The sequence below is a fragment of the Cricetulus griseus genome, assembly GCF_003668045.3.
Source record: "Cricetulus griseus strain 17A/GY chromosome 1 unlocalized genomic scaffold, alternate assembly CriGri-PICRH-1.0 chr1_1, whole genome shotgun sequence".
Lineage (NCBI taxonomy): Eukaryota > Metazoa > Chordata > Mammalia > Rodentia > Cricetidae > Cricetulus > Cricetulus griseus.
Genome location: NW_023276807.1, coordinates 57,900,257 through 57,922,529, shown reverse-complemented (window position 1 = coordinate 57,922,529; position 22,273 = coordinate 57,900,257). Strand labels below are relative to the sequence as shown.

The following is a 22,273-nucleotide window of genomic DNA, read 5'->3' as shown; positions in this document are numbered from 1 at the left end:
AAATCACTATGTCAATTGTAACAATAATGTTAGCTTAGAAATCTTAGTATAGTGCAACTGTTAGGAGACATGCATGTTTTGAGATGAGGCAAAAGACTACAGAACTGGATGCTCCCTTTGCGCTTTGAACTCTTCATTTTTATATTGCTAAAATCTAAACAAAGGATTCCTAGACAAAAGTTACTGAAAACAAGTTTGAGCTAATTGCCCTTCTGTAAGTTTGACAGGAAGATATAGTCAGAGGTATCGGATTCTGGGAGTTCAACCAGCTTCAGATAGAAAATATTAAAAACAATTTGCATCATTATTGAACTTGTATAGACTGTTTTCCTTGTCATTATTCCATGAACAACACTGTGACAACCACTCACATTACATTTACATTGTATTACATTTTACAAGTAACCTTGAGATGACTTAAAGTAGGCTGGGGATGTGTGTAGGCACACACAAGTTCATGCCATTTTGAATAAGGACATTGAGTATCTGTAGGTTTTGATTATTTGTGGGGGGTGAGGTCCATTTCCTCAGATACCATGGGAGAGCAGTTCCTTTGTTCCTCAGATGTGCCTCTTCCCCTGTCTTGCTGCCTAGGTTCATTGTGGTCTGTGGAAACATCACGGTTGACAGTGTGACTGCCTTTCTGAGGAACTTTCTCCGCCATAAGTCAGGAGTAATCAACACGGAGGTTGTGTTCCTCGGAGAGTAAGCACATCAATATGGCTCAATGGGTTCCAAATGAATACTTAAAATATTCATTTAGTTTTTAAAGGAAGAAAATTACACTTGTAACATTTATAGAAATTTTGGGAAACAACAGTAAACAAAATAGAAAAGGAATTACTTTAAGATCAAGTGTAGAAAAAGAAAAGCAACTTCATGTTCAGACCTAACCAGTGCAAAAATTTTGGAATCTATCTTTCCAGATGCTTTTGTGCATATCTGCTGACATTATTCATGTGACTTAGTTACTGGACACTTACGTACTATGAAAGGTAGCAGTAGGGATGAAGCTTCCAATTCAGGACTGGCTTGATTTGTCCATGTCTCATGACTCAGGTGTGTGGTGTCTTCAGCAATAGGGTCTTACCTTCAGTTCTAGTGAGTAACCAAGAACAATGGCATTTGTCTGTATACTTTTGGAAGTCTATGGGATCCTTTTGATCAATGTCTTAAAGAGAGGTAGTCCACACCTGTGTATCAGTGTTTTTATTGCTATAACTCTATAGTATAACTTGAAATCACACATAGTGAAACTTCATTATTATTTTTGTTCAAGATTGCTTTGGCAATCTAGAATCTTTGTGTTTTGATAAGAAATCTAAGATTCCTTTCTTTTCCTCCTGTGGAGAATGGTGCTGGAAGTTTGATGGAGATAATAAGTTTGATGGAGATAATACTGAATCTGTAAATTGCCTTTGGTGGGATAGCCATTTTATTTAATTGTTTATATTTGTTGAGATGGGCTTCACTATGGAGCCCTCACTGTCCTGGAACTCACTGTAGTCCAGGCTGGCCTTTATCTCAGAGATCTGCCTGCCACTGTCTCCAAAGTGCTAGGACTAAAGAAAGGTGTGCACTACCATGCCTGGCCTAAGATAGTCATTTTGGAAATCTTAATTCTTCACACCCATGAACATGGATTTAGTTTTTTCCTCAATTTTCTTCTTCAGTGCTTTAAAATTGTCCTTGTAGTAATCTTTGCTGACCTTGGTCAGGTTTATGCCAACCTTTTTTGTTTGTTTGTTTGTTTTGGAGGATATTGTGAAATGGGGTTGTGTCCCTGATTTCTTGTTTAGTGTATTTGTCATTGACATATAGAAAGGCTACTGTGTGTGTGTGTGTGTGTGTGTGTGTGTGTGTGTGTGTGTGTGTGTGTGTGTGTGAATTTTGTGCCCTGCCACATTGCTGAAAGGGTTCACCAGTTTGAGGTTTTCTGGTGGGGTCTTTAGGGACTCTTAAATACACCATAATATCACCTGCAAACTGGGATTCTTTGACTTCTTCTCCTGATTGTATTCCTTTTAGTTCCTCTTCTGTCTTCTTGGTCTAGCTGAGACTTTAGGTAGGAGTGGAAGAGTAGACATCGTCTGATTTTAGTGGTGATGCTCTGGCCATTTCTGTAATTAACATGATGCTGGCTGTAGGTTTGTTGTGTTAGCGTGATGTTGGCTATAGTCGTATCATATCTAGCTTTTGTTATGTTGAGACATGGCCCAATCCCTAATCTCCCCAGGACTTCTATCATGAAAGGATATTGGGTTTTGTCAAATTATATGATTTCTGCAATTGAGTCCATTGATGTACTGAAGTAAGCAAATTGATTTACATATGTTGAAGGATTCCTACATCCCTGCAATGAAGTCAACTTGATTATGGTGAGTGATCTTTTTTGATGTGTTCTTGAATTAGGTTTGCAAGTATTTTATTGAGAATTTTTCTTTCTCTTTTCACCAGGGAGATAGCTTTTTTGTTGTGTCTTTATGTGATTTTGCTATCAGTGTAATACTTGCTTCATAAAATAAATTTGGAAACCAATTTTCTATTTTCTGAATAATTCTTGAAGGATTAGAGTTCTTCTTTCAGAATGCAGTTGAGTTTTGTAGTCAAGTTGGATTTAACCCCCCTCCCCACTTTTTTCACTAAGAGACTTAAAGTTAATGCCTTGAGATAGGCATGGTGGGGCATGCCTTTGTTCCTAGCACTGTACCTACTTTTTGCAATATGAGTTTTTTTGAGTGGTAAAGTACTATTTTACTAAATATTTTTACCCTCTTCAAAGAAATTAGGTTTTCTAAATGTTGACTAAATAATTAATGAGTACTAAATCCATGTTTAAAATACTTGCTGATTATCATTTACAGGTGTGTTGAAATTGCTCAGGCCAGTGACAGGATCAATTCTCACACTCTGTCTATATTCACTTTATATATTTAGAAGCCATTTTGTTAAATCATGCCTGTAAATGCTATATCTTTTTATACTTAAGATTATATTTTAAATTATGTTTATATGTTTGTGGTTATGTGCACTTGAGTGTAGGTGCCTGTTGAAGCCAGAGGAAGGCATTGGCTCACCTGGAGCTGGAATTCGAAGGTGGCTGTGAGCCACCTCATGTAGGTCCTAGGCACTGAAATCTAGTCCTCCCTAAGAGCAATCAATGCTCTTAACTCTACTGTGCCATCTTTCCAGCCCTGAAATGCTGTATCTCTCTGAGTGATTGAAATGTTTTCATTACATAGTGATTGATTTTTGCATGGCATTATTTGATTCGTGGTTTCTGTATTGTTTTGGTTTTGTGTCACTAAGATTGGTCAGGCCTGACCTACAGACCCATTTGTGGATTAGGTTAGTTGTGCCAACATCCTCTAGCTATATAGATATATAGCAGAATACAGATGGTTTTTGATGGAATTAGGGATTTAGTAAATGCAGTAGGTCAGCTAACAACTACAAAGCAGAACCAAGCTTTGGTTTTCTGTCTTTGCCACCAAACTCTTTCATCTAGGGCTCCCCCATCCTTGGAACTGGAGACTTTACTGAAGTGCTACTTGTCCTGTACAACGTTTGTATGTGGCTCTGCACTGAAGTTCGAGGATCTGAAGCGAGTTGCAGTAAGATCTAACTCTTTCTCTGTTTGTTCCTTCCATAAACCAGGAGTGAAAACAACAGGTTGTGTTGCTGTATCAGAAGCTAGTCCATGTCCTTTGACTGGAGAAAAACACAACTTCCATAATTTTAAACATTGATCAGAAATATAGTATAATAACTGGCTTTCAAATCCTTGACTCATGGCAAGTTGACTTCAATGTTGATCTATATTATTTTAAACTTTTTCTTCCATCAAATTCTCTGAGATTTTATTATACTACTTAAGAGGTTTGGAAAAAGTTATAGATAATAAAAGTGTGTATTCTTTTTAATTCAAAAACTTTTATTTTCACGGTTTATGATGAAATCTTCCCCCATCCTTTATTTTTTCCTTGAGAATTTTGTATATTCATACCACTTGTTTTACTTATACTCACTCCTCTCCCCATCCAACTCCTTCTGGATCCCCCCATGACCCCCACCCAACTTAGTATTTCTCCATCTGTCTGTCTTGTTTTCTGGCTCTTGTTTTATTTTTTTTAACCCACTGAGTTTGATTAGTGATGCCCATATACATGTGGGTCATGGGCATGAGACTCCTTATTGGAGCATGGTCAACCTACGAGGAACCACACTTCTGAGAAAAACTAACTCCCTCCACTAGTAGTCATTAACTGTCAGCAGCTCCTCAACTATTGGCTTGTATGCCCCTCCCCAGTCCATTGGGAATGTTGACTGGCTTGATCTTGTACAGGTCTTAACACAGGGAAGCAAGGCTTCTGTGAGTTCATAGGTACAACAGTCCTGTCATGTCCAGAGTACACTGTTTTGTCCCCAAACTTTCTAAGAATCTTTCTACTGCACAATTTGGCTATGTTCTCTGAACCTTGGAGGGAAGGGATGTGATACAAATGTCCACTTTGTGGGTAATCACTTAACAGACACCAAATTTCTGCACTTTGATTAATTGTTATTCTCTGTTTTGACTGCTGTCCACTATGTAAAGAAGCTTCTCTAGTGAGAAGCTACACTTATCTATGGATGTAGAAACAATGTATTTAGAAGGTGGTTTGAAAGTATGTCCATTTATCAAAGTAATATTAGTAGATTCTCCCCATGAGTTTCCCAGCAATGGGTTTGGGTTTACAGTACCAGGCCCGAGTTTCTTTCTATGCCCAGACCCTAAATCCAACCAGAGTTGGTTCATCCTATAGCATTTGTGCCATTATTATATCTATGGACATAATTTGCTAGGGTAGTTATTATTGTAGCTTGCAAGGTTCACAGCTGGGTAAGACTTCCATTGATGACTTTTCTCCCCCATGAGGCTGCATAGCTGAACATGGTCTTAACCATGGGTTCACTGGTTCTCATCAACTTCCCTTCTTAAATATTGGTATGCCTTTGACAATATAAACATTAAGAAAAATAGTAGAAATACCAGCTAGGCCAAGGCTAAAAATAATAAACAATAGCCAAGTGAATAGTAAAGTTTGGTGTTCGATAAAAACTGGCTTCCTGGTATCTAAGTAACAAACCTGAATATTTTAGTTTAATGCAAAAGTCTATAGTAGTGGTTCTCCACCTGTGGGTTGCAACTACTTTGGGGGGATCAAATGACCCTTTCACAAGGGTTGCCTAAGACCATTGGAAAACACAGATATTTACATTGTGATTCATAACAGCAGCAAAATTACAGTTATGAAATAGCAATGAGAATAATTCTATAGTATGAGGTTCAGTAAGGTCTCCAGTTCCAATACAACATGAACTGTATTAAAGGGTTGCAGCAGTAGGAAGAACTGAGAACCACTGGTGTATAGAGATAATGTAGACTCTCAAGCAGAAAATGGCAGACTCAGCATAATCTTTGTCTGCCCTATAATTTGTTACTGTAGGAGTTACAGTTTTCTGGCACTTTAAGATTCAGAACCCCAATATCAAGTGACTCTTTACTGTAGACAAGTATATTCCCAATTCTCCCATTGTTTGGTGTCCTTACAGTGAATAAATGCACTGGAAGTTGCTGGAAAGGTCTTATTGTTCTTCGGCAGACATAAGTAATGGTGATATACAATACAGGAAAGTACAACTTGAAACTGTACCCATTGCAAAGCAACTTTTGGTTTCTATAAGAAACCCTGTGCCATAGTCCATCAGCTGCAGCCCTCAGAGCCCTGGCAGCATTTGCAGTACTGTGGTCTTGATATGGAGACGTCTGGTCCATGACTCCTTTTTACATGTGCTTCTTGTTGGTGATAGTTTTATGAAATCATAAGAAATCCTCAAAGAGGGAGCACTAGAGTATTTCCCTTGTCATTAACCTGACGGCCACTGTTTAATCTGAAGAATAGGTGGAGTCTGCAGAAGCTTGCCTGATTCTAGCCAACCCTTTGTGCAGTGACTTGCATGCTGAAGACAACTCAAACATCATGAGGTGAGAAGCTGGTGTTACTCTGTTTTGTTCTTGTACACTCCATTGATGGTATTCTTCTTTATACACTAAAACAAAGCTTATCACATAAGACTAAATGAGGAGAGATGTCATCTCTAATTCACTAGGTTCATCATATGCCAGGTTTCTGCCTGTTTTTTTTCTCACATGCACCCCAAAACAGTGAATGCAAAGGGAAGTGAAATAGGACATCTTAATTATGTATGACTTTCTCCATATTTACCCCCAGTTTCCTATAGATAAGAGCTCTATACATTTTAAAAGCAAGCATACGAGCACCCTCTCCCCCTTTTTATGGTGGTAAGGATCAAACCCAGGACATCATGTGTTAACTCTACCAACCAAGCTACATTCCCAGCTGTAACTCCAGGTTGGTATTTATATCTCAAGGTGAGCAAGATCCTCCTCTGTTCAAAAACTAAGATGGCCTTTGAGAATCCTTGTAGTAAGACTTTCCTTTCCTGCCAGCCAGTTCCCAAATAAGCACATCTCTGTACTTGTAAATGTAAATGCTCGGCCAATAGCTCAGGCTTGTTAGTAGCTAACACTTACATTTTAAATTAATCCATATTTCTTATCTATGCTCTGCCATGTGGCTTGGTACTTTTTCTCAGTACAGCAAGTTCATCCCCTTTTCTCTGTATCTCCTTGTGATTCTGATACTCCTCCTCTTCCTCTTCATGCTTTCTTTTTTGTCTACAAGTCCCACCTAACCTCTACTTGACCAGCCATTGGCCAGTCAGCTTCTTTATCAACCCAGTCATAGTGACATATATTCACACACTGTATAGGAATATTCCACAAATCCTATTTATTTTCTTTATTTATTGGAATTTCTCTTTGGTAGATCTAGGAAAAGAGTACACATGGTTGAGTCTGATGTGTCTGTGCACCCTGGCAAGTGTTCTCAAGGTGAAAGGAGTTAGTGTTCCCAACTTTAACTATTAGGTATCTGTGAGCAGAAACTTTGCTTGTAGTGACAGAAACTCAAAATATGATTTTGGTGGCTCTGTTCCCAGAGCAAAATAAATATGTGTGGTTGAAGATGACTCTATGCAGAGCAAGAAATAGTTGAGGAGTTACATCATATATGTTACATTGAGCAGAAGATATATTTTAGGCTCTTAACCTAGAAAATGAGACATTCTATTAGCCACTTCAAGCTATCAGGTGCAAGGCTAAGATATGTGAAACGGTTTATTTCTTCCTTGTCAGTGGATTCATTTTCAAATACTAAAACCTGGCCTTTCTGTAGATTTGATTACTTGGTCACTTAAGCAGGTTGCTTCACTGGCCATGTCATTGTAAATACTTTTCAGAAAGCAATGTAGTGACGCCAGAGGTGGCTCAGCAGTTAGGAGCACTCACTATACTTTCGAAGGGCTCAGTCAGGTTCAGTTCCTGCAACTCCTGTTCCAGGGACAAAGACACCTTTTTCTGGCCTTGTGGTACATCCACATACCTTTGAGGGAACACTCATATACATAAAATAAAAATAAATAAATCTTAAAAAAGAAAAAAATAACTATTAACACAGAATGTAGAAACAGGCTAACAATGAATTTTGTAATGTGCTGAGTCCCTCCCACACTTATTCACAAATAATTCTGAATTGATTATATTACAAAGCCAGTATGACTTTTGAGCATATTGTGATTTTTTTTCAGGGTGCTTTCTATCAAGAATTACAATTCCCAGGTCAGAGTCATCATTCAGATCCTTCAGTCCCACAACAAGGTATCATGGTAGTTGAGTGCATTGGGTTTTCTCATCTTTAGGTCTCCTTATAGATCTACAAATTAAAAAAAAAAACAGCAATAAATGAAATTTGGAGTCTCTTTAAAATGTTGGATCACTTAGGGACCAAACAAGGGAGAGAATTAATGAGTTCAGCCATTTGACCTGATTTTTACAACTTCAGCTTTTTTGTTTGCTCATTTGGAAAGTGGCAGCATGGGAGGCAGACTGACACTTTCAGATGCACACTGTGCTCTAGTCATGCCCATTGACTTGCTGCTGTTGTGCCCAAATTCTGTACCCCTAAATCACCAAGAGGCCCATTTTGATGCAAAAGCAATGAGTCTTTTATTGCAGTTGTTTAACGAGCTAACTCCATTAGCTCAGGCCTTTCATCCATCCATCATGGCAGATGGCTGGGGAAAAGACCCCGAGAAACCATGGGACAGAGATCTTATAGGGTAGCATAAGGACAGTGTCTAGAGGTATACACAGGCTCAGGATTGGTGTGCCTCCAAGTTTGAAGGACTTGCCCTGTATTGATTAGTCAACTGGTTGTTATGGCCCATAGGCCCTCCCAAGGCGATTGCTATGCTCTACATATCATTGCTGTGCACTTGTCTGTAAAGCACACCCAGAGCCGTAAAGCATAGCACCACCAGCTAACTTCTGATTGATTCCTTGCCATGGAGGCAGGCATCTGACCTCCTAGTGACCAAGGTAAGGTCATGCAAGCATGTGTTAGACTGTCATGGCTGCCAAAACGGGGAGCTGGTCCTTTCACTGCTACCTTTATTCTCCATAGTGAAGAGAAAATGATTTGACGGAAATGTGCACCCACCAGAGGTTTCTTGTGGTATCTGCATTCTTAATGCCTGACTTACTTTCTACCATGAAATAGGTTTTCCTGTCAAAAATCCCCACCTGGAACTGGAGTGCTGGAGACAATATCATCTGCTTTGCAGAACTAAAGCTTGGATTTATGGCCCAAGGCTGTGCGGTGCCAGGCCTGTGCACCTTTCTTACGACTCTGTTTATTGAACAAAACCAAAAGGTAACTTTGTACAGTGATATTGAGTCTTGGCTATGTCCCACACAATGGGAAAAATATCAAAGAATGCAAGAAGTCTCCAAGAAATATGATTTGCCTCTTGGCAGGGAAGGATGGAAAGATTTGGATTCAAGCTCCAGGTGTTTCCCAGGCCTTGAAGAAGCCATGGTTAAAACATTTGCAGCATCAATCTGCAAAATGGAGGCTGTAATTCTGTTTTCTGTCTATACCGCAGGATACTGTAAATGTAAATATTTTCATAAATTCAGAAGTACTTTAAGTTATTAAGTGTAGAAATGTAAACAGCTTAGCTCTTAACAGGGAAGTATTTAAATGTAAATAAAATAATAATTATATTAACCAAATAGAAATGATACAAATACTAACTAAAATCTAATTAATTTCTAGATGACTTTAGGGAAGGTCCACCAGGAACAGGAATAATGGTCATAAATGTAATAGTAGTCACATGCTGCCTCTCAGTGGTGTTTCCAGGAAGTACCCAGTGGGGGTGGAAGTGCTAACAAACCAGGTTGTCTATATAGTAAGCTGGTGCTCACCAGGAGCCAGAGTCTTTATGTTTCTGATGCTGGGTACCCACCCACCACTTCCCACCTTAGAACACAGATCCTTTGTGTGGGACAAAATAAGGGACAAAGAGGACTGCTGTTTTATAATCCTACTGGTAGCCATCAAGTGTGTTTTCCATGAGATGTTCCTGGGTCTAGGTGGCAGGCTCTGCTGTCCTTTACTGAAGATCCTGCAGGGAGGAGCCCTCCTTGTGACAAGTGCTGAGAGACTGAGAAAGGACAAGAGATTCATTTGATCTCGGTGTGGAGGAAAGGAATAAGAAAGGGTGCCAAATTATCAGGAATAGGTGACTGGTTTTAACAGGACAATTTTCAAACCAAGAATGGTTTGAGGAGAGTGTCTGGGGTCACTTATCTCCATAGCAGGGGTTGCTCTAGACAATCTAGAAATTCCCATCTTCATCTATGTTCTGTCTTATGTCCTACTCTGTGGATGTGACATTGTAGGGCTCTCATGGAAGCATGTGAGGAGATGAGGAGCTGCCTTAGACAAAAAATCCCAGAGATGTTTCCAGTGACCTCCCCTAGGTGGCATTCAGCCTTGCTAAGAATGTTTATTCTAGAGCTCAGGATGCTTAGAAGCAGGGTGTTGCACATTCAAGGTCCTGGCTTCCATTGTAGCACCACAGAAAAGCCACCTTTCATCTCTCATTTCTCTAAAGACCTACTGCTGGCCTTGGGTTTTGCATTACTATCAGTCCTGACCAACATCATCTTGGATTTCTATAAACCTGTGGTAGAAGCCACAGATATGCTTTGTGGTATGCAATTTTTCAGTTGAAAGTAATATTGCTCAATGTCAATCCTAAGCCATCGTATCCAGAGAATGACAACTTAGATTCCACATTGTCCCTCCCATGTTACTGGGTCTCATAAAACAGTAAGGCTACTGTGCTAAGGTTAGCAGTAGGCCAGAGAAAATACTTCTAATTCTGACAAGGAAACTTGGATGTTGTTAACTTAAAAAATGCTCTTACTTCAAAGGAAATAAAATAGTTCATTCTGGAATCAAATTTGAATAACTAGTGCTTGGCAACACAGATTTAGGTTACCCCAAATCCCTTGTCCCCATATGGAAGCAGTTTTATGGAGTATGAATATTCATAGTACCAGAACAAAGAAAGTCACGAGTCGGGGCTGGAGAAATGGCTCAGTGGTTAAGAGTACTGCTTGTTCTTCCAAAGGTCCTGAGTTCAATTCCCAGCAACTACATGGTGGACCACAACCATCTGTAATGAGATCTGGTGCTCTCCTCCGGCCTGCAGACAACATGCAGACAGACCACTGTATACATAATAAATAAATACATCAAAAACAAAAAAGAAAGAAAGTCATGAGTCAAGATGTTTTAAAAGCACATCGGTAGATACATATGAGAGACAGTTACAGACAGGCAGAGAAATCTCAGGCACAGGCCTCGGCTACTATCTGATGGCATTTTGAGCCCTTTGATTGGTGGAGAATAGGGCTTTATTAAGTTAGTACATTCCAAAGGTTCTTACTTTTTTATCAGGAAGTTAGGTCAGACAGAGGTAGGTAAGGCATAACTCTTTAGGGGGATTGTGATAAATTGTAATTAGGCTCTGGACCTGCAATCTTCCAAACTCTCCACAGGCAATGACATTTTCATTAGTCAGCCAGCCTTTGCAGACACAGCTTCTTTGCAGGAATTCTCCTTCACAATGCTTTCCGGGAAGAAGATGAGTGGCCAGGTGACCACATCAGCCTGGACTCTGTAGCCAGCCCCTAACTAGGCGTGGCTACAGCTTCCCCTACAGGACTCCATTGAAAACAGATGAGTTTCAGATCCTCCTTTAAGGTTGTTCCACAAGAACACTAGGCTGTATCTCCTCTCTGTGATACACATGCAGTGGGAATTGATTTGGTACTTAGCAGTCTATGCAACCTATGTCATGGCATCAGTTTCTCTTATTAATATGCTGTACATATTAATGTATGTCCATGTATGTATGTGTAAGTACCTATATAGATGTAACTCTATAAATGGTATAATATTTTTATAGGTTTTTCCTAAACATCCCTGGCAAAAATATTTCTTGAATAGCTTGAAGAACAAAATTGTGACACAGCACCTCTCTGATGACTTCGTTGGGATGACATTTCCTGAGGTCTCCCGGTAGGTTAAGTGAAGCCTTCTCCCCATTCTTCTTGCAATGCTCTCATCCCATACTGCTGATGGAGGGCTCGCTGTAGGCAGGCTCCAGTACAAACTCTGGAGATGGAAGAGCACAGTTAGTCAGAGCCTCTAGATCAGTGGTTCTCAACTTGGCTTACACCGTGACCTTTAACACAGTCCCTCCTCTTGTGGTCACCACCAACCATAAAATTCTTTTTGTTGTTACTTCATAACTGTAATTTTGCTACTTTTATGATTCGTAGTGTAGAAATCTGATATGCGGAATATCTGATATTCGACCCCCCAAAAGGGGTCATTACCCACAGGACGAGAACTGCTGCTCTAGATCCTAGCACTTTATAGCACATGTGGGACAGTTCCACCTCTATCCCAGTGGGCACTTTTGCTAAAATTTATGTCAGGCGGATTCAATTCCAAGTGGAAATCTATATTTAGGAGTTGCTTTCTCTGTTGAGTAGTTGCTTTTCTTCCCTGCACGGAGCATCAAGGGTGGGTTCTGTTCACGTGGCCCGGCCTCCGGCCTCCTGCTTGTCTCTCCTCGTGGTAACGCCTTGTTTCCTCCCCAGGCTTTGCTTTGTGAAGATGCATCTCATGCTGATCGCCATCCAGCACAAGTCCCTCTTCCACAATTGTTGGTACTGATAAAGCTTTTCATTGCTTCAGGGGTGTTTGTGGTTTCTGTTGTTGAGGGGAGTTTGACTTTGTTGGTAGAGTAGATGAAAGAGCAAGGGGGACACTATCAGACCACTGGCATTTCTCAAGAGCTTGTAAGTTATGAATTTATAATTGAATATGGTAGCATTGACTTGCCACCTAAGCACCCAGGAGGTTGTGGTTCCAGAGACGCAGCTGCTCAAGCAGACTGGCACTGGCCTACATTCCTATCAGAGAATGTTCTAGAACATTTTATTTTCCGAAGACCCAACCCTGGGCCCAGAGTATGCAGGGCCAGTGCTACTCCACTGAGCTACTTTCCAGACCTATTAGATGTAGTTCATTTTAAAGACAGGTGGTTCAGGGATGGGCACCATTTCCATAAGGCTGCCCACTGTTTGGTCGTGCCCCCTCTGTATGGTTGCCTAAGGCAACAAGGCATCAAGCTCTTGGATTTGTCAATCCATCTCAGATTCATGACTATTCCAAAGTAGGAGTTTCCTCTCTGCTCAGTAGTGCTACTAAATAACACTGCCTCCCTGGGTGCTATTTAGTAGCAATCACACAACAGATTAAATGTATGCAAATTCACTTTAACCACTGTGTTTAGCAGTAAATAAAATAGATTTAATTCTATTAATACATCAACTTAGAGAATCCCTTGTTAATGGCAGCACAATATACCAAATGTTGCTACAGATATCAGCAGAGAACTTACTGTCTTTATCCTTTCATTTCCAGTAGTCTTTTGCTAAACCCCTCAGCGCACGTGAAGCTGAATAAGGATACCCTCGGGTTCTTTATTGCCGAATCCTCAAAAGTTGTCAAAAGGTAATTTGCTTTGCAATTCATTTACGGACCAAGTAGAAACTAATAGGAGTAAACCGGCATCAGCATCAGGTCTCCCTGGTATTAACTGTCACTTAAGTCATTCTTGGATTTACTCTCCTGGTCTAGGGCTTTCTTTTATTGTTCCACCTGTCACTATGATGTGCACAGCCCTGAGCTAATCGAACAGTGTGTCTGCAAAAACAGGAGCCAGGAACAACTCACAGGTAATTACATATCATCTCTGCCATTAGCCTATTTTCTGGGGGTCTGGTCAAAGAGGGGAAAAAGGTTTCCATCACCAAGAAGATAAAGACCATTTAAACGTGGCCAAAGTAAGGCATGTGCTTCCCACTGGGGATCCGAGACCTGATTACTGATCTTTTAAAGCTGTAAAACAACAACAACACCTTTGTGGTTGCCCAGTTCAACTCCCTTCCAGGCCAGGAAAATGAACTCCAAAGAGATTTAGTAATTAGTGACACAGCCAATAAATGGCATCTTTAACCTCCATCACATTCATGCCAACTTCCAGCCACTGTGCTTTCCCTACAGCACGCCAATTTCCCCAATTTCAGCCTGGAAATCCACCCCATATGAACTGATAGACTGTCCTTAAAATTATTACCTTCTGCCTAGTCTTTGAGCATATTTTCCCCTTGTGGACAGTGGGGAGCTCATTCTGACACAGTGATAGGAGAATGCAATACTCTTTTGTCTAGTTGAACTCAATGCCTCACTAGCAACTCTTACTACTTTAACGCAGGAAAAGAAAAACTAACCCTAAATGTCCATGATAAGTTTGTCCCTTCTACTTTAAAAGTTAGTCTTTTCTAGATACTTCCATAGTCTTTGGATAAAATTCCAGTATTTTAAAACAGAAACTTGATCAATTCCAAATGTGACTGGCAAAATACATTTTATAGATTAAACTTCTAATCTCTTTTTTTTTTCCAATCTGATGTTTTCCCTTCATTTTATTTGCCTACACAATTCTTGAGACACCTTTTTCTCAACAAAACAAATATATATGAAGTGAAACAGCATGTGCTGGCTAGTTTCATGTCAACTTGACCAAACTAGAATTATCATTAATGAGAAATACCTCCATAAGACTGGCCTGTAGACAGGTCTGTGGAGCATTGTCTCAATTATTGATTGACGTGGGAGGGCCTAGCACATAGAAGGTAGTGCCCAGTAATGAGTTACACATGCTAAACCTGAAAACACAGAGAAAGGGTGTGGTCCCAAAAATATTATGCAAGAGAAGTTGTATTTATAATGTAATGAAGCAAACTAGGCTCACCTGTAAATCATAAGATATCTTTGTATATCTTTAAACAAGTTGATATTTTTAGATGTATTTTAACTTATTTATGTGCATGGGTCTGTGTCTGTATGAGTATATGCCATGTGTGTGCAGGGGCCTGTGGAAGGCCAGAGGACAGCATCAGATGCCCTGGGAGCTGGCATTACAGGTAGTTGTGAGCTACCTAATGTGGGTGCTGGGAACCAAACTTGGATCCCCTGAAGAGCAGCATAAACTCTTACCACTGGGCCTTCTGTCTCTCCAGACTCCTCATCTCTTTTCCCCCAACGATCATCTCAGTCCCCAATTTTTGTATTCTATTTTATCTCAGCTTAACAAGATAAAAACCTTGAAAAAATACCCTCATATTTAGCAGTCAAAATTCATCCTAAAATATTTATATATACATGTCTATCTATACACACACACACACACATATCTTAAAATTAGGCACATGTTAACAGCAATGATCAATAAGTTTTAGAAGATGTATAAATGAAAGGGCTATGAGTTTTGTCATTTAGATCTGTCTTAGGATGTAAAACAATACATGAAGCAATTATATTTAAAAATTGTCATGAATATATTTACCAGCTGGCCAGTAGATGAAAGGAGAGATAAATACTTACATGAAAATAATTTAAGAGCATTTAACAACAACTACAAAAAACCTCAAAGAACATGTAACAGGATTCAAGGAAATCTCCATGTGAGATTCCCAAGCAATTGTGACAGGAGTGGGTATTTTGGGCAGCCCCAAACACACAGTGGCTTTCAGGGCATGCTTTCAGGGACTCTGAGCTACACCTTGCCTGGCCTCAGTAGCTCTCTGCAACCACAGTACAAGACTCCACAACTCCCTCAATCTTGCATCTTTCCAGCCTACAAAACCAGTACCGTATGCAGGACCACAGTTGCATCAGCTTCTGTATGCTGACCCGGGGAAAACACTTTCCTAGCTGTTCTCCAGGATCAGGGCATCCCCTTGGTAGCATTCTCAGTTGAGACCCTCTGGCCTTTCAAAGGAATTAGCATTTTTATACATTGGAGCCTTTGATGAGTAGGGTCTTATCTCCAAGGCTTTCCTATTATCTCAGTGCAGAGCAGCTGCTGCCTTTCTGGCACACGGCCTGGCTGCAGCTTTAAATTTCTGGAGCTCTTTCCCTCGGCAAAGTGCTCATCTTTAACATCACTCTGTTCTACGTCTGTTCTCTCTGATTGTGTCTCCTCTCTGGTTGTAGACCTACATGAGATCAGTGAGCACTAACTATCACATAGCCCGAATGCTCAAGTCTCCTGACATTTCTTCCACCAAACAAATTAGTCCCTTACTTCCTATTCTGCTTCTCTCAAGTTTTCAGGACACAGGCAGCCAATGTAGCTGGATTATTTGCCAAAATATCACATGAGTGGCCCTTGTTCTAGTCCCTTCTAGAGCCTGTGTTCCTTCTGAAACATGATCTGGCCTGCACTGTCCATATTTCTCTGTATTCTTGTCTTCTAGTTACCCACCAGAAGTTCCCATTAAGCTATACTTACAGTATTCAAGGGCTTTTCTAGTCCAAAGTTAAAAATATCTTCCACATTCTTCCCAAAAACTCATTCCAAAGGCCTAAACCACACATGATCAGATTTATCCCAACAATGACTCAACTTCTTGGTACCAGTTTTCTGTTAGTAACCCATTGCTATGACAAAAGCAACAGAAGGAAGGAGGGTGGGGAGAGAGGGAAAGAAGGAAGGAGGGAGGAAGAAGGGAGGAAGGGTGGGCTTATTTGGGGTCACCATTCAAGGATACAGTTCGTCATGGTGGGGAAGTCTTGGCTGCGGGACTGGTGAGGGAGCTGACTATATGTTTATAGTGAGGAAATAGGTGATAGATGCTTCCATTCAGCTTGCTTTCTCCTTTTTAATTAGTCTACAACCCCAGCCCATGGATTGGGGCCACCCATAGTTAAGGTGGGTCTTGCCATCTCAGTTAACTTAATCTATAGAATTCCCACAGGTATGTCTGCAGCCATGTTTCTTAGGCGATTCTAGGTTCTATTGAAATATTAACCATTATGCGTGTATTTTAGGAAAGTCAATTTTTCTCTTTTGAAACTCTTATAAAGCTATTTCTCAATGAAGAAAAGAAAGATACTAAAATGTTGGTCATGAATGGTGGGACTTTAATTTCTTTCAGTATTCACAGGTCTAGGATCTATTTATCTTTTGTTTTGTTTTTTGTTTTTTGTTTTTTGAAGTTTAATTGATGTCTTAGGGTTTTGTTGCTGTGAAGAGACACCATAGCCACAACAACTCCTACACACACACACAAAACAAACAAACAAACAAACCAAACCAAACAAACAAAAACCCTTTTAACTGGAGCTGGCTTATAGTTTAGAGGTTTAGTCTATTATCATGGTTGGAAGCATGGTGGCACACAGGCAGAGATGGTGCTGGAGAAGTAACTGAGAGTTCTATACCTGAATTTTCAGGCAGCAGGAAGAGAGAGTAACACTGGGTCTGTCTTCAGCGTTTGAAACCTCAAAGCCCACCCCCAGTGACACACTTCCTCCAAAACAGTCACAACTAATCCAACAATGCCACATCTCCTAACAGTGCTACTCCCTGGTGATCAAGCATTCAAATTTATGAATTTATGGGGGCTGTTCTTAATGAAACCACCACAATTGTTTATACAGAAATCTTCCTTAAGGTACCCACTGGAAAAATCTACTAAACAGTCATGATATTAATGGTTTGCCTTGAAAAAAATGAAACCATGGGCTGGAGAGATGGCTCAGGGGTTAAGAGCACTGTCTGTTTTTCCAGAAGTCCTGAGGTTCAATTCCCAGCAACCATTGCATAACAAATAAATCTTTTTTTAAAAAAATGCATGAAGCCATTTTACCATTTCTGTCCTAAAAATGTGAGAAAATTATTACTTGTACACTATCAGCATAGAAAGGCAGATAGACAGATAGATGGACAGAAAGACAAGTAACATAAATTAATGAAGTTGAACTGAATTTTCAGGAGGAGATTGGCATGACTGAGTAACAGTATGTATGTGCAGGAAGAAATCATGTCTCATGTATCATTTTTCCCCATCTTACAGCATCTCAATATTGCTCAATATCTACTGATTTCGAATATTCTTGCATTTGTTCTTATGAACATCTTTAAAAGTCATGGTGTGTTCATTCTCATTTTTGCAGAAGAGAAAATTATTAGTTTCTATGTTATTTCAATATGGAGAAATTCCCAAGAGGTTTGAGACATACCCTTGGAAGATCAAGATTTTTAAAAGTCTAGATTAGTAATAATAGTACCCCCAAAGGGAAGACCATATAAACCAGTGACTTCTGACTACAGTGAATTGGAGCCTGACCGGTGTGTGCAGGAAAGACGGGGTTTCCAGGTCCTAAGGTAACTCAGCCTCTGCCCCTTGGAAGACATGAGAAGGTGCAGGAGTGCCTCAGAGATATGTACTCTCACAGTAGATTTGCAGCCTGTGTACTCTGATCCTCCAGGGCAGCAGTCCTCAACCTTTGCTCATGACCCCCTTGGGAGTTGCATATCAGATATCCTGCATATTAGATATTTATGATTTGTAACAGCAGCAAAATTACAGTTACGAAGCAGTAACAAAAATAATTTTATGGTTGGGGGTCACCATGACACGAGGTGGTATTATGAAATATGAGTATTATGAAGGTTGAGAAGCACTGATCTAGATAGAAACCAAAGACTGCTGTAATCCTTCTTTCCAGAGTAGCAGTAGCTAAGGATTCTCAGACTCTTCCTAGGCAGGAGCCTGGGAATGACTCGGTCAATGGAAATGGTAAAAAAAGACCCTGGTAAGGAGGTGACAGATGGTATGTGACTCACTGAGGTTGCTGTACACTTGCAGCACCAGACATCGTGGTGATGAAAAGCAGCAGTAAAACCACCAGCAGTTCAGAAAATCAGGATCTTATTTCAGGAGAACGGGAGAGCTCGCTCACCATCGCAATTCTTAAGAATAGGTAAGAACCACAGAATGGCAGTATCTTAAACGTCACTCAGCTTTAAAAACTTGACTTAGATTAAAAACATTTGGTTTATTGGCACCTCTGTAGACCAACAGAATCACTGTTTACTAAATACATTCATCCCTACTTTGGCCCCATAGCCCGTACTCTTTCCCGCCATTGCTCAGATCTCTGTGCCACTGATAATGCTGAGCACCCAATTTTCTTTCAGGTCACCTTTCAGGTACTCTATAAATAAAGGAGCTAATTTTTTAGCTAACCCCAAATAGCTTTTCGTTATTAAAAATTGATGAGATTGACTTTTTTTTTTGGTTTGTTGTTGTTTTGTCTTTTTGAGACAGAGTCTCACTATGTAGCCTTGGTTATCCTGGAACTTGCTCTGCAGATCAGGCTGGCCTAAAACTCTAAAGATCCACCTGCCTCTGCCTCTCGAGTGCTGTGGTTAAAGACGTGTGCCACTACACCCAGATGAGATTGCCTAACTGTTTAAATCTGCAAAATGAGACCAAAGAATTCTCCCTCTCCAGTTCTTTTCCTCTCCAGCTCTTCAGTATATTATAATTACTTCCTGGAGTTGAAGATGCAGCTGAGCTGGTAGATTGCGCTAGCATGCACAAAAACCTGCGCTTGGTTTCTAGCACCACATAAAACTAGACCACTTGGCATTCACTTGTAATCCTAGTACTTGCCTATACAACAAGTGTGATTAAAGCCAACCTGACTACATGAGACCCAGTCTCAAGAACAAAATAAAATAAAATAAAATAAAAAAATAAATAACTACCCAGAAAGCAAGATAGAGAATGACTTTCTTAATTAATTCTAAAAAATCAGGTCAATCTAAAATATTTATCATTCTTAATTTTAGTGAAAACATCTATGTAATATGTAGGCAATCTTTCAATTTAGTAAGAATAATAATCTAGGAAGATTGAAAATTGTGATTACCTAAAGGTAAATATATTATCAATGGAACACAAACTATTATGATGACATTATATAATATGACCAACATGGCAGACTTTTTTTTTAAGATTTAGGTATTTATTATGTGTACAGTGTTCTGTGTACATGTCTTTCTGCAGGCCAGAAGAGGGCACCAGATCTCATTATGGATGGTTGTGAACCACCATGTGGTTGCTGGGAATTGAACTCAGGACCTCTGGAAGAGCAGCCAGTGCTCCTAACCACTGAGCCATCTCTCCAGCCCCCCATGGAGGCTTTTTTAATGACTGAATGACATTAACTATACAAGAACTTCACTCTTATAACCTTCATATAAAACTGTATGAAAGTTTCTCAAAAAAATAAAATATACATGTGTCTTAGGGTTTTTTTTATTGCTGTGAATAGACAACATAACTATGGTAACTCTTACAAAGAAAACATTTAACTTACAATTTCAGAGGTTCAGTCCATTATCATCATGACAGAGAGCACGACAGCATGTAGGACCAGAAGGCAGCAGAAAGTTGACTGAGATCTCAAAGCTTTCCCCCACAGTGACACAGTTTGCCAACAAGACCACACCTACACCAACAAGGCCACACCTCTAAACAGTGCCACTCCCTTTAGGGGGCCATTTTCTTTCAAATCACCAAACATGTGATCCAATAATTCAGTTTCTGAATATTTAGCTAAGGGAATGAAATTAGTATCTTAAAAGGATTCATAAACTTGCCCTTTGGTTGCAGCTTTCATCACAACAGGCAAGCTGTGGGGCCTGTGGTAAAAGATGAAAAGACAAAGAAAATGTGATATATATCTTTATACATCCACACTAGAACAGATTCATACATTTTTGTTGTTTTTTTGTTTGGCTGGTTTTGGCTTTTGTTTTTTGAGACAGGGTTTCTCTATGTAGCTTTGACTCTCCTGGAACTCAGTATGTAGACCAGAGTGGCCCTGAACTCACAGAGATCTGCTTGCCTCTGCCCACCCCCCAAGTGCTGCAATTAAAGGTGTGTGCCAGCGCACCCAGGGAGCTCCACATTTTATAAAGAAGGCAATCCTGCCCTTTGCCTGGGGGGGATGGAGGCACCTCAAGGAGGTATGGTGTGCAGGAAGTCAAGGGCAGAGCAACGAATGCTCACGTACACATCAAACCTAAAGCAGATCTTATGGGAAACCGGAAGGTGTTTGCCAGCCATTGGGCTATGGCAGATAAGGAGGTGCTGGCCAAGTGTACAACAGAAACAAGAAAACAACACACAAGTACAATTCTCAATTCCTTAGTGTTGTGTACTTGGTGGTTTTGTGTGTCAACTCTACACAAGCTAGAGTCATCAGAGGAAGGAACCTCAGCTGAGGAAATGCCTGCTTGAGACCCAGCTGTAAGACATTTTCTTTAGTGATCAGTGGGGGAGGACCAAGCCCTGGTGGGTGGTTCTATCCCTGGGCTGGTGGTCCTGGGTACTATAAGAAGGTGGGTTGAGCAAGCCATGGGAAGCAAGCCAGTAAGCAGCTCCCCACATGATCTCTGCATCAGCTCCTTCCTCTAGGATCCTGCCTTTTTTTGAGTTGTCCTGACTTTCTTCAGTGATGAACAGCAATGTTGAAGTGTAAACCAAATAAACCTTTCCTCCCCAGTCTGCTTTTTGGTCATGGTATTTTGTTGTAGCAATAGAAGACATGTTATAATATATTTTTTCCTTTGTGGTACCAGGGGTGGAACTCAGGGTCTTTTTTTTTTTAAATTTTATTTATTTATTATGTATACAGTCTTCTGCCCGCATGCCAGCAGAGGCACCAGATCTCATTCAAGGTGGTTGTGAGCCACCATGTGGTTGCCGGGAATTGAACTCAGGACCTCTGGAAGAACAGTCAGTGCTCTTAACCGCTGAGCCATCTCTCCAGCCCGGAACTCAGGGTATTGTGTACTCCACCACTATATTCCTGGCTCTTTTTAAAGAAACACATTTGAGACAGTGCCTCGATAAGTTCTCCCGGCTGGTGTTGGACTTGCCTTCCTAATGCCTTAGACTCCCAAGTATCTGCGATTACTGGCTTGTGTCATCAGGCCTGGTGTAGTAATTAGTTTTATACTTAGGAAAATACGAGAATGAATAATAAGGTGGGGCTGATTTCATATGTCTCAGATGCCAAAGGATGCCATCTTCTAAGAGAAATGCAAGGCAGTGGGAACTTTCTTGCCTTCTAGTCTAGGATTTTTCTGAAACCAGATGACATAATCAGTGAGGAAGGACCAAGGATTAGATGATGGAAAGGTACTGGGACATTTCAGGCATTCAGGTTTGGCATCACTGTTTCCAACAACCAAAACAGCTACAGAATACCATTGGGATGTGGGTATTTTACTCTTTAAGAATAGCTGGTAAACAGGTGTTTGTAGAGAACTCTCTGGCATCCTGTCTGGATATAGGAAGCACACTATAAGCAACCCCATTGGATAAACAAGATGAAGGAATAAATCAAAGGCCAAGTGAGGAAGCATCTCTTCAGGTGCTCACTGAAGGGTCCAGCAGAAACGTCACAGGAAGAGGTGACACCGCACCTCTTCCTCCAGAAAGCCTCATGGGAGAGGAGGGGTTTGGAGAGGTAGGAAAAGGGTGATATGGACAAGACCAGGGGAAATGTGGTCCCTGTTCTCTCAAGAGCACATTCTTGGCTTTTGGTATTATGCATGCATGTGTATGACTGCATGCATCCTGGTTACAGTCCCGCTAGAAGGTTCCTAGGAAGCATGATTTCCACGTGAGAGACCACACATGTGGTGATGCATAATGAGATGCAGCCATGGCTGGGTCTTCATGGATTCTTTCCCAGGTTCTCTCTAGGATAAAGGGTTGTCTTGCTATGGGCAAGCCAGAGCCACAAAAAACCCCTAAGTGTAGTTTTAGCCACTCTATTTCACTAGC

The 22,273-nt window shown here is 40.5% G+C and overlaps 1 protein-coding gene across 1 annotated transcript in view; it reads left to right on the top strand.

The window, feature by feature from the left end:
* Kcnu1 (potassium calcium-activated channel subfamily U member 1) overlaps nt 1-22,273 on the top strand; it is a 60,437-nt gene that overhangs the window by 17,146 nt on the left and 21,018 nt on the right. The window contains 10 exon segments of the mRNA XM_035453194.1: nt 595-705; nt 3,509-3,614; nt 5,946-6,028; nt 7,714-7,783; nt 8,685-8,837; nt 11,449-11,561; nt 12,149-12,217; nt 12,978-13,067; nt 13,194-13,291; nt 18,275-18,389. Of these exon segments, the coding sequence (XP_035309085.1) occupies nt 595-705; nt 3,509-3,614; nt 5,946-6,028; nt 7,714-7,783; nt 8,685-8,837; nt 11,449-11,561; nt 12,149-12,217; nt 12,978-13,067; nt 13,194-13,291; nt 18,275-18,389 (1,008 nt within the window).